Source organism: Ipomoea triloba, chromosome 1, assembly GCF_003576645.1.
Source record: "Ipomoea triloba cultivar NCNSP0323 chromosome 1, ASM357664v1".
NCBI classification, from domain to species: domain Eukaryota; kingdom Viridiplantae; phylum Streptophyta; class Magnoliopsida; order Solanales; family Convolvulaceae; genus Ipomoea; species Ipomoea triloba.
Window position 1 is genome coordinate 12,415,773 of NC_044916.1, and position 13,512 is coordinate 12,429,284.

Here is a 13,512-nt window from a genome sequence, read left to right on the forward strand (position 1 = left end):
AATAAATAAATGAATAAATAGAAAGTCCAATGAAATAAACCAAAAATATATATGTATTTACAGTAGCTCATTAAAATTGTTTTCAACAAAAAAAAAACAAAAGAAAATATTATCTGAATCTTTAAACCCTAACACCCCGTACAATCGAATCAATCGTCTAAGTAGCACTTTAGGCATTTATTTCATTGAGTAAAATGAAAGTAAGAACCATTATGGGTAGTTTTAATTATGTGGCTGAAAAAATCAATAGATACAATGAAAAATGATGAATTATGGTAAGGTAAAAAAAAATCTTGAAATGTAATGATTTATATATTAGTCTCAAAATCAATTAGATACAAATTATATTAGGAAAATTATAATTATAGTACATTAATGCCGAATAAATTATTCAATTATTCTTTAGTTATAATTATAATAATATTATACTTATATATATATATATATATATATATATATATTATTTAAATAATTAAACAGAAGAAGGGAATGAGAATTACCATAATGATTACAATAAATAAAAATTAGGCAATTATATTAATATTTAATTATTAAGTTAAGGATTTGCACCTAAAAAAAAAGATAACTATAATTTATTTTGTGCCAATAATATTATATCTTAAGTATAAAAATATGTATATAGATTAGCATAAAATAATCATAAAAATCACATGAGAGTAGGTGATTTGAATTATCATAATAAAATATTAGTACAAAATCAATGATACTTTATAATGACAAGTACAAAAAAAAATCATAAAAATATCATAATAATTACTCAAAAGAAGGGAATGATAATCTATTTTTGTACTAATAATATTATACCTTAAATATAAAATAAGAATATTAAGCAATTATGTTAATAAATAATTAATATTTTGGTACATTAATTTCAGCTAGGAATTGAAATAATTAGGTTGGAAATAATTAATAAGAATATTAGGCAATATCAATATCATAAAAATGTGTTTTTGGAATCCAATTCGCAGTCTTAGACAATTTTGTATATTATTGTGATTAGATAATTATATTATTATTAAAATAAATAGGGATGTCAATCGGGCTCGAACCTGATGGGCTAGCCCAAAAAAACCCGAAACCGACAGGGCTATAGCCCGAACGGGTTAGCCCGATAAAAATATTAGCCCGATGAGCCCGAAACCGTTTAACCCGATAGCCCTATAGGGCTAGCCCGAAATTAAAAGGGCTAGCCCGATAGCCCGAACAATTAAAAACTATTCTTTATTATAGAAGTGATGTGAAACATAACATACTTGAAATTTATAGGTGAGTTCATCTTTAGTATTTTTTTTTTTTTATCACTAGGTACATTTTTAAATAAAATTTTAATAAATATATAAATATAAATATATATTACATATAATTAATTAATAAATAAATATATATTATAAATAACATATATATATATATATATATATATATATATATATATGTTATTTATAATATATATTTATTTATTAATTAATTATATGTAATATATATTTATATTTATATATTTATTAAAATTTTATTTAAAAATGTACCTAGTGATAAAAAAAAAAAATACTAAAGATGAACTCATCTATAAATTGTTAATTTGTTATGTTGGTATTTTAATATTTAGATATTAGAATTTGGATTTGAATTATGTGATGTTTCATGCATAGTTATTACGACGCCCCGTTAAGGCGCAACACCCTTTGACCGTCTTGTCGCCTAGAAAATGTTAAAATTTGGGGGTCTTAAACCGAACCGAACCGAATTAAATTCGAACCGAAATCGAACCGTTGTAATTGGATTTGTTAAATTTTAATGTGCTCAATGCTCATCCGGTTGACCCGTTCTAACGAATCCGGATCCGGTTGACGACTTGACCCGTTTTATCGAATGTAAGTATTCATTTTTTATTTTAGTTCAAATAGTCTAACCCGCCCGATAAGCCCGACAACCGACAGGGCTGGCCCGATTGACATCCCTAAAAATAAATATAGAAAATAAAGAAGAAATAATATTAAAAAATAAATATAATGTCAACTATTATATAATAAAAATACATATTACATGTTAATGGTGTAGAAAAGATATCTAACAGTAGAACTTAATTAACCGACCAACTTTTGCAATATATCTATACTTACAACATTAGATTTTGAATATCTAAACCCATAAAGAGAATGCAGAAATATACAATGCTGCGCCAAAAACCCCACTGATTTTCTACCCGTGTGCAATTAATTTAAAATTTTAATGAGAGAGACCACTTAGACATCACAAAATTATTTATCTATCAACTACAAAGTTATTTTTAAAGAAAACCTGCATCCAGTCTCGTTTCATGCTTGCAACATTTTGCAACACTCTCTTTGATACGCCACTCTTGTAGTCACCTTTCATTAAAACTGATGGAGGAAGAGAAGTCAAAATTATGCATTTCAACTCCTACCGCCCACAACGATTTGGAAGAAAGCAGATTTGATAATTATCTAAGCATTTTGGATGGAGATGCACAAATTCATAGAGACAATTAATCATTATCCTTAGCAATTTAGTTTACATATCAAAAATGAGAAAAAATGGGACAAGCCTAAACGAATAGAGGATGAATTATTTTGACCCTCAATCCCTGACCATTAATATAACGATGCATGAAGAGGCTAGGATCAACAGGTTTCTGAACAATTGGATGTTCTTCGAGCTAAGGCTCAAAAGCTTGCAAACACCTAGCCAGTACATAACTATAAAAAGAAAACGTAATAATTAATTCATATTATAAAAGGAAGATGCACCGTAATATCATGTAATATGATTTCTTACTGTGCGGTGGAAGAAGGGAATGAGAAAACTACCAACATGAGGAGACGAGGGAGGTAAGTGCAAAATAAAGAATTATAATTTTTTTTTTGTCAACATCCATTGTATTTATAGGTAGAGAATGTGAGGATTATTAATTAATAGTATCATATTCCTTTTTCAATTTATCTCTTAATCAAATATTATTTTAGTGGCCAAAGGCCTTGTGGTCAAGCGACATGAAGTGATTTTCTCAAGTGGGAGGCCAAGTAGGGGCAATGTTGACTTTGTTGGGCTTCAATTAGGAATTTTTATAATTTTCCATTAATTAATAATATTCATTTCCTTTTTCAATTTGTCAATAATGATTACTACCAATTATAATTAATAGATATTATTTAATTTTCATATAAAATTTTCTTATCAATTAAGCTTTACTAATTAATTTACTAATAAAATATAATACATATTTGATCTAATTTTACATGGCAATTGCCAATTACAATTATTAGATATTATTAGCATATATTATTAGCATATATAATATAATATGATTGACATTCATAATTTTTGTATCTCAGCTAGAATATGAGTATATTTAGGTAAATATTACCAAAAATTGTAACAATCAAAACCACATTCTTATCTCATTAATATTATTCTATCATAATAGTTACCATAATTACTAATAACCTATTATAACCAATTATAATTAATATTATTCTATCATTAATATTATTCTATAATAATATTAATTAATATTATTAATATTTAATAATAATATTATTATTATTATTATTACCATATTACTAAAATACCCCTATGTTTGGGCGGGAAAATTCTGAAGGAGGATAATGCTTTTATATATAGTATAGATTATCAAATGAAACTGTAGTTATATTGGAATGAAACTGTAGTTGTGTTGAAAGAAAACTGCAGTGTCTATAAAATGAAACTGAATAACAGTTTCACATATTTGAGTGTATAGTATATTGTCCAATGAAACTGTAGTTATATCGAAATGATATTGTAGTCATGGTTGCAGTAGGCGCTAGGCACTAGTCGGGCGGTAAACTAGCGCCTAGCGCCTAAGCGGTCTAGGCAGCGCTTAGGCTGTACCTAGGCGGCGACCTATAAAAACAAAAAATTAATTCATATGTGTGTGTGTATGTCATATATTATATAATATATATTTATATATATCTCTTACTTCTCTTACTTATATAAATAAATAAATTTAAATATATATAAATATAATAATAAAATTAACAAGGTCGTCTTGCTCGAGTTAACTCGGCTAACTCTGCCGAGTTGGGTGAGTTAACTCGGCCAAATTAAGCCTAGCCGGCCGCCAACTCGGCCCAATCGACCAAGTTAGGCGCTAGGCGGACGCCTAGGGAGCAATTCGCCTCGGTCTAGGAGCGCCTAGCGCCAAGGTGGGTGCCTAGGCGGGGATTTTTGCAACAGTGATTGTAGTTGTGTTGAAAGGAAACTACAGTGTATATAAAATGAAACTAAATAACAGTTTCACATATTTGAGTGTATATTGTCCAATTAAACTGAAGTTATATCGAAATGATATTGTAGTTGTGTTGAAAGGAAACTACAGTGTATTATAAAAGAAACTGTAGTTTTGTTTAAAGGAAACTGAATAATAGTTCCACATATTAGAGTGTATAATGTCGAATGAAACTGTAGATATATCGAAAAGAAACTGCAGTATATATATGTCGTGTTTGTGTTCATGTTAAAAATTTGAACCTGTTAACCTTAACGTGTTGTGTCCGTGTTTAACCTTATCGTGTTCGTGTCGTTAACGTGTCAAGCCGTTAACGAATCAGTATACACGAATTGCCAGGTCTATGCAATTCATCGTACTACAAATAACTATTTAAAATTTAAAAATCTTTGTTTATGCTATTGTTTTTATTTTTTTGAAAACTTTAATTTATGTTATTAATTAATATTTAATTAAAATAAAAATTTTAAAACACAAATTCAAAGTAATAAAAATTGTCTATTATTGCCTTCTTCTCAAATTTTAAAAAAAATGGGAGGGGAAAGAAAATAATACTATTGTTTTCTTATTAACTTTAAAAAAAGAAAGTGATTTGTGGACATGGACAGACAAAAACAAAACACTAAAAGATGAGTTTAGCAACTGAGAATAGCGAGGAATGTGAAAACTTGTTTTTTTAATTATTATTTAATTTGACCATTGACAATCCGTATTGCCTTCTTTCAGTTCTTTGTGGACATGATAAAAGATGAGTTCAGCATGCAACTGAGAATTGTTTTCTTATTATTATTAGGAAAATTTGCATTTTTGGTCCCTGAACTTTTACCAAGTTTCGACTCAGTCCCTGAATTATGACCGTATTCGAGTTTAGTCCCTCAGTTATGAACGAACTGGCGTATTTGGTTCCCGACTGTTAAAACTAACGGAAAAAATTAAAAAATAGTTAAAATTTGAGGGGTAAAATGGAAAATTCACATTTTATTCTACTTCTTATATCAAAACAACTTTTACAATATTTTTTTCACTACTTAGCTTCTTATTTTTAATAGTTTTTAATTTTAAAAGCATTTTAATAACTTTAGTATGACTTGTTAGAAACTTGTCTCTCGTATAACAAATTTAAGACTTAGCACAAACAAAGAAACACTTGATCATTGTGTTTAGGCTTGTGAAAACACTATCCTAACAATTTTCGATTTTCTTTACTAAGCAACAAAGGTAATCAAACTAGAACTTTTGAGATACAAAATGATGTCAAATTTCTCAAGTTGTTTTTACGAGAAATTCACCAATGGAATAACTTGATATTTTTATTATGTAAAAATTCTTTTGTATGCAGTAGCAAGGCCGGATTTTAGGGCGTGCAAGACGTGCGATCGCACAGAGCTCCAAAATTTTTGGGGCTCCTAGTCCAGCCCTGACCTAATAGTTAGTATATGCATGTATTTGTGATTATATTGGCCGAAAATTTATTTTTTTGCATTTTTCTATTTGCAATTTTTCTTCAATTCGCAGTTTATTTATATTTTGATAGAGCCTCACTTATTTATCAGCACATGGCCACGAAAATAAAAAAATTGGCCATGTGCAGTAGTTTAGTCAATTATCGTTTTTAGAAGTTACAAAAGTTTTTATAATTTTCAGATGAGGTGATAGATATATATAATATAATTTTCATATATTGTCAAGATATACGATAATTGACTAAACTATTGCATACAAAAGAATTTTTACATACTAAAAATCTCAAGTTATTCTTTTGGTGAATTTCTCATAGAAGCAACCTGAGAAATTTGACATCATTTTGTATCTCAAAAGTTCTAAATTTATTACCTTTGTTGCTTAGTAAAGAAAATCGAAAATTGTTAGGATAGTGTTTTTATACGCCTAAACACAATGATCAAGTGTTCTTTGTTTGTGCTAAGTCTTAAGTTTATTATACGAGAATCAGGTTCCTAACAAGTCATACTAAAGTTATTAAAATGCTTTTAAAATTAAAGAATATTGAAAATAAGAAGCTAAGAAGTGAAAAATAATGTTGTAAAAGTGGTTTTGATATAAGAAAGAGAATAAAATGTGAATTTCCTATTTTACCCCTCAAATTTTAATAATTTTTTAAATTTTTCCGTTAGTTTTAACGGTCGGGGACCAAATGCGCCACTTCGCTCATAACTGAGGGACTAAACTCGGATACGGCCATAACTCAGGGATTGAGTCGGAACTTGTTTAAAGCTCGGGGACCAAAGATGCCATTTTCCCTTATTATTATTATTATTATTATTATTATTATTATTATTATTTAACTTGACTATTGACAAACTTAGGGTGTGTTTGGTTCATGGGTTTAGCTATCAAGAATAAGAATCAAAATCATTGTTATTGTTTGGTTGATAGGTTTTTAGAACACTACTATATATGAGATTTGATTACCCACTTAATTAGAAAACCCATTTCCTAATAAAATAAGGGTTTCATTCCATTATTTTCCCTCCTAATTGGTAATTTAATTTTTAAGTTTGGATTAATGCTTTTAGATTTTTTATTTATTTTTTGTTCATATATATTGGTGCTTTGGATGTCTTTATATTATAATAAATTGTCTTGATTTTTTGTTCTTGTATTTTTAAAACATTTATACTCATAATATGATCATAAATAACCAAATAGTAATATTGATAATCATTCCAATTCCACCCTACTACTAAACATGCAAAATACTTCAACCAAAACGCATTACCATTAGAAGTATTTGATCCCATTCCGATTCCAATTCCCATGTGTGAACCAAACACACCCTTAGTTGTTTTGGGTGGAAACTTAAAAGAACGCGAAAAGAAGGCAAACCGTATTGCCTATTTTGTTGACATGGACGGAGAAAAAAAAAAACACTAACAGCATGGTTCACATGATGAATTTTAGGAGAGTAGGAATTGTATTTTATATGGAATAGAATAGGTCAGGAATACAATAAGAATTATATTTTATTGTTTGGTTCGTGGAATAGACTTTAGGAATGTAATTTCAGTTTGGTTGGTTTAAGGAATATAATTGGAGTATGTGTTTAAAAGACATAAATATCCCTATACAAAAAATTTATTCTTATTATTATTATTATTATTATTATTATTATTATTATTATTATTATTTTTTGTTGTTATTGTTGTTGTTGTTGTTGTTGTTGCTGTTGTTGCTGCTGCTGTTGTTGTTGTTGTTGTACTTCAACAAATACAACGTATTATATAAATACATATATTTAATTAAGAGTTAATTCCAATTTTTGTCATAGATTTATAGGAGACAGTTCACTTTTAGTTTTTTTTTTGATTAGAACATTCTCATTTAGTTCTAATATTATTGTGGCATTACCATTTTTAGTCATTCCTCAACAAAATCGTTGAAATGTCATTAAATATAGACATTTCAATCTTTTTTATACAAAGTAAGTTGAACTGTTACGTTATATTTTTTATGTTTATTTTAAAAAAAAATCATAATTGAAGAGCGAAATGTCCTTGTATTTAACAATATTTAAATTGTTTTGTTGATAAAGAACCAAAAATGATAATGCCACAATAATACTAGGACCAATAGTGTATATTCTATAATATATATATATATATATATATATATATATATATAAAATACTCGAGAATAAATAATACCAGGGGTTTCCTAGGAATGGCTATTCTCCTACAAAGGGAATAGCTCATTCCCGGGAATGTTATTCTCAGGAATAAAATGACGAACCAAACAATGGAATAGTCTATTCCTATGAATGACATTACATTTCCGACCTATTCCATGAACCAAACGTACTGTAAAAGATGAGTACCGGGGATACTGAGAAGTGTGAAAACTTATTGTTATTGTTATTATTATTATTATTAACTTCTTTTGGGTGGAAACCTAATTGTCTTAGTTCTTATGGGTGGAAACGTAATAGTGGGTATACGTTCTCAAAATCTAGGCTGAGCACCCGGTGCTCTCAAAATCTAGCCTTCTTTTCAACTTTTAAAAAATTAGGAGTGGAAAAAAATAATACCATTTGATAGATTTAATTAACCAGAGGTCCAAATTATTAAACCCAATAAGTTAAGAAAAGTATAAATGGATAATAAAATAGGCAAAACGATAGGAAAAATGGCTGAGAAAGGTCCCAGAGACCAAAGGTTATATTAATTCATAGTTGTAAAAGCTATTACAAAAGAAGTGTAATGCTATTAATTAGAGTAATTGTTTGGACAAAGTATAATGAAGATGTCATGTAAAGTTAAAATAATAGCCTTTTATACAAGGAAATTCCAACCGAATTAGACTAAATTCGTGGAGTGTCACAAGACTAAGTTCAAGCACATGTGGTGGACCATGCAACTAAGTCAAGATCCATCACTTTGGGTCCGGAGACGAGCTCCGGTCCATTGGCCTCTCGAGTCATCGTCTTGAACTCCGAGCGATGGGCTCTTAGGCCTTCAGGTTCTTATTATTGAGCCATTTTCAATATATACATCCATCACTATTGTCTCCTCCTTAACTTTAAAAAAATAAAAATTAAAATTAAAATAAAAAAACGTGAAAAGAATGCAGTTTCCTTCTTTATAGACATTGGACGGACCAAAAAAGAAAAAACATTTGTGGACATATTAACTTGAGGAGACAATTGATTAGTGTATGCTCCCTTGTTTTTTTTTTTTTTTTTGTTTTTTTTTGAACGACTGTTTTTTTTTTATTATTATTATTTATATTGACTGATTGTTGTGGTTTCCCAAAATCACCATTTTTCTCGATCAAAATCTAGGCTGAGCACCCGTTGCTCTCTCTGTATGAGCAAAATGATAATTTTAGTCAACATGTTTAATTTCTATCAATTTTGGTCCCACGATTATTATTTTAGTATCAATTTTGGTCGCGCGATTACTATTTTAGTGCCAAAGATCATCGCGCTAGTCACCCATCTATTTAAAACGTACCGAAATCTAAAATTTTTAAAGGTATTTTCGTCATTTTTAACTCAATATCCCAATTTGAGCATGAATAAAGAGATATAATCCCTAAGATCGATCACAATTCACAGTTTTCCTCCTCAAATTAAGGTAAAATGCGGAGGAAAACTGTGAATTTTGATCAATCTTAGGACTTAAATCCATTTATTCATGCTCAAATTGAGATATTAAGTTGAAAATGACAAAAATACCCTAAATAATTTTAGATTTTTGCACGTTTTAAACGGATATGTGACTGCGTGATGAATTTTGACACTAAAATAATAGTCGTGGATGAAAATTGGTACTAAAACAATAGTCGTGGGACCAAAATTGGTAGAAATTAAACATGTGGATTAAAATTGTCATTTTGCTAATAGTCGTGGAACCAAAATTGGTATTTGCTCGTATAAAAAAATAATGTTGAGCCTGCTCCTCATATCTATCTTCTCAATCGTTTAATTTCTTCATTATTTTGGTTTATGTTATTTTTTTTTTTTTTGGAAAACTTTATGTTATTAATTAGTAATATTTAATTAAAATAAAAATTTTAAAAAATAAATTCAAAGTAATAAAAATGACCTATTATTACCTTCTTCTCAACTTTTAAAAACTTGAGAGTGAAAACATGCATATCTGTCTTACCTTCTTTTCAACTTTTAAAAATTGGATGTGGAAACAGGCACATTTGCCTTACCTTCTTCTCAACTTTTAAAAAATTAAATGTGAAAACTGACACATTTGCTGCATTACCTTCTTCTCAACTTTTAAAAAATTGGATGTGGAAACAGGCAAAATTGCCTTATTTCTGTACAAGGACGGATACAAAATTGGACGTTTGTGTCATTGTGTGTATAGCGAGAACACTTTATTATTATTATTATTTATTTGACAATTGACAATGTAATTAGGATATTGGTTGGACGTTTGTGTGTATAGGCGTATAGCAACCTGCTCCGATCCGCTATAAGAAGTTACCTAAAAATGTACTATTTATCAAATGAGTCCATTACTTTCATTCTTTATTCTTTCACTTTTACTTCATGAAGTGACAAGATATGATGAGTTATCTTTATTCGGTGGGTTTCAAAAAAAAGTATCAACATCAAACTTTAAGGAACATAACTTGGGAATCCATGTAGTAATTTCCGTATCAAACTTAATTGGTAGACTTCTCTGCATCTCAACCGTCTGTCAAATCACACTATTGGAAGGCATACTTGGGCAAATTATATATGTTACACAGTGCATTATGGACCCTGGCCATGTACATAGAATTTAATTTCATAATACATAGAATTCATATTCATAATATACATATGCATAAACATAAATAATGAACATGAATTCTGTGTATTATGTTAAGTGTTTATGTGACCTCAGTTATATAATACACAGAATTCGTGTTCATAATAAAATGGACGAATTCTACAATTACCCTATAACTTAGGTAAAATTTATTTTGATTGACCAATTGGACCGTGATATCTGTATAAATAGATGTATTGTTGAGCTTGAACTTGGAGTCCTTCGACACCTCTTCAGTCCGCTTCTCCATCCCTCTTCAATATAATTCCCATCCTCTCTCTCTCTCTCTCTCAAATCTATCTTCTCGATCGTTTAATTTCTTCATTAATGGCAGCGGTCCATCCGTCGTCTTCAAGTGCAAGGAGTGCAATAACAGGCGGGTTTAAGGTGAGGGACAAATTGGTGGGGATAGCCAAGGAGGCAATCAAGATTGGAAGAGATGATCCCAGAAAACTGACGCATTGTGTAAAGGTGGGATTAGCTCTCACCTTGATTTCTTTGCTATACTATTTCAACCCTCTCTATGATGCTTTTGGCCAATCTGGAATCTTGGCTGTCTTGACTGTGTTCTCTGTCTTTGAATTCACAGTTGGTAAGTTTCACTTTCATCTCAATCAATACTACTATACTATACTATACTTCTTTACTTACATCTATCCCATTTTAGTTATTTAACATATTCTTTTTTCTAATTAATAGGTGAAACACTTTCCAAATGCTTTAACAATGTTTTAGCTACGCTTTTAGCAGCTTCACTGGGGATTGGAGTTGTCTACTTGACCCAACTTTTAGGCCAAGTTGGTCAGCCCTTTATCCTTGGCACAGTAATCTTCATTCTAGGTATGTGTAAGCTAGGATCTAAAGTAATTAGGGCTTAGGGTTAGATTCTTCAATTCCATCTTCTTCCAAACTAGAAAGATATAAGGTTTAAATTTGCCGCAAGGGTATTGCACGACGTATATTACTTGTAATTATGCAGTTGCCTTGTCAAACTTGGCAAGATTTTTCGATCCAATCGAAAACAAGTACAATGATGGAGTAATGGTGTTTATTCTCACTTTTATCATGATTGCGATTTCCGGTGACCGAGTGGAGAAAATCTGGAAAATGTGTTATCAGCGGGTGTTAGCGGTGATCATCGCCAACGCCATCTGCATAATCATTTCAATTATTGTTTTCCCAGTTTGGGCCGCAGAAAATCTACCAAACCTGGTTGCCGATAATATAGACAAGGTTGCAAAATCATTGGAAGGTTAGTTCAAGCAAGGAAGACCCACTAGTACATAAATTTGCTATTTTACTTTTTAAAATAATATTACTAATTGGTGATGGAATTATATTTGTATATTATTCTTCAGAGTTTGGGAAAGCGGATGAGGAAAGTGTTGACAAGGCATATGATGATGACAAAGACTATGAAGATGTCATAAACTCTAAAGACTCGGAGAAATCTTTGGTGAGCGCGTACTACTGTGAATATTTTGTATAGAGTTAATTTCAAATTTAGTCCTCTGATTATTACTCATTACTAATTTTAGTCTATTAGCTTTTAAAGTTATAAAACTTAATCCTTATGAATTGAATCCTTTCTAATTTTAATCCATCATTTCTCGTGTCAATCATTAACATTAAGAGTAAAATTGAAAAGTTATGACCATTTCGTCAATTGCTTTTTACACACGGAAGACGAAACCCTAATTTCATTATTCTATATCAGTGCTAATTTCACCTAGGCCAGTTCAATCACATAAGAAAAATGTTTACCATGAATAAAAATTGAAAAGGCCGGATTAAATACTCTAAGACTTAATTTGGTAATTTTATAAGTTAAGAACTAAAGATGACTAAATCTGAATTTAACTCTTATGTATGTATGTATGTATGAAACGAACTTGCGTGTTTTTATTAATATTATTATTGTTATTATTATTTGTAGTACTGACAACTTAAAAATTGATGATTATTACTAATAGAAATGCTTAATTACTGAATTTGTAGGCAATACATGCATGGTGGGAGTTTGATCCATGTGGTTTTGGATTTGGTAACCCATGGGACCAATACATAAAAGTGGGAGATCTTGTTAGGGAATGCGCTTCACATATTCAATCACTTTCCTGCTTAGCCGCCTCTGAATCTCATCAGGTACTAATTTAATTAACTTTACATGATGATGATGATGAAATAAAGTAATGATATAATTAGGGAAGAAAGAATGAAGCCGCATAGCATGTTGAAATTAATTGAATGCAGGCCCCTACGGAGTTGGCGAGGAGAATGAAAGAAGCATGCACGGTAATATATTCAGAGTCAATTAAAGCCTTAAGAGAGCTATCATCAACCATAAAAACCATGACGCATCCATCACCGGACATTACAACCCATCTGGAAAGCGCAAAGGCCGCCATAGCTGACCTCCAGGCCTCCCTGCAGCTCGACGCCAACGCCCAAAACCTCCGGGCTCTCGACGAGGCGCTCATTATCATCAAGCTCACCGCTGGGGTTGATAAAATCTGGGAAGCTACCCAAGAGCTCTCCGAAAACCCCCTGCGCGCGCCGCTCCACGACAGCCCAAGCGATGACAATTTCTCCACCCTACCGTGCTGATCCATGATGTAGTTCATCAGGGCCGGATTTTAGGGCGTGCAAGATGAGCAACAGCACAGGGCCCAAAATTTTGAGGACCCCTAGTCTAACCCTGGGTTATATTTTACATGTGTTATGTTTAGATAAACTTATTAAATAAAATATTTGTAGTTTGTATTATGTTTACAATTTTGTTCATAATAAATAAAGTTTGAATTTGTTTTAGTATTTTTGCATTTTTCTCTTTGTAATTTTTTTTTCAATTCATAGTTTATTTATATTTTCATAGGGTCTCACTTATTTACCAGCACACGGCCCCGCAAATAAAAA

General features: G+C 30.4%; 1 protein-coding gene across 1 annotated transcript; it reads left to right on the forward strand.

The window, feature by feature from the left end:
- Window positions 1–10,923: 10,923 nt before the first annotated feature.
- On the forward strand, window positions 10,924–13,203 carry LOC116032014 (aluminum-activated malate transporter 8-like). The gene is made up of 6 exons (XM_031274433.1): window positions 10,924–11,188; window positions 11,296–11,436; window positions 11,576–11,848; window positions 11,955–12,052; window positions 12,595–12,741; window positions 12,850–13,203. Exons 1-6 carry the CDS (start codon window positions 10,924–10,926, stop codon window positions 13,201–13,203), a joined length of 1,278 nt encoding a protein of 425 aa, XP_031130293.1.
- The last annotated feature ends 309 nt before the right edge of the window (window positions 13,204–13,512 follow it).

What these genes read in the sequence shown, in the direction of transcription:
- LOC116032014 (XM_031274433.1), top strand. Translation starts at nt 10,924, where the DNA reads ATGGCAGCGGTCCATCCGTCGTCTTCAAGTGCAAGGAGTGCAATAACA. An exon ending in CACAGTAATCTTCATTCTAG is followed by an intron (nt 11,437 to 11,575) that starts GTATGTGTAAGC and finishes GTAATTATGCAG; the next exon opens with TTGCCTTGTCAAACTTGGCA. An exon ending in CCGCCTCTGAATCTCATCAG is followed by an intron (nt 12,742 to 12,849) that starts GTACTAATTTAA and finishes AATTGAATGCAG; the next exon opens with GCCCCTACGGAGTTGGCGAG.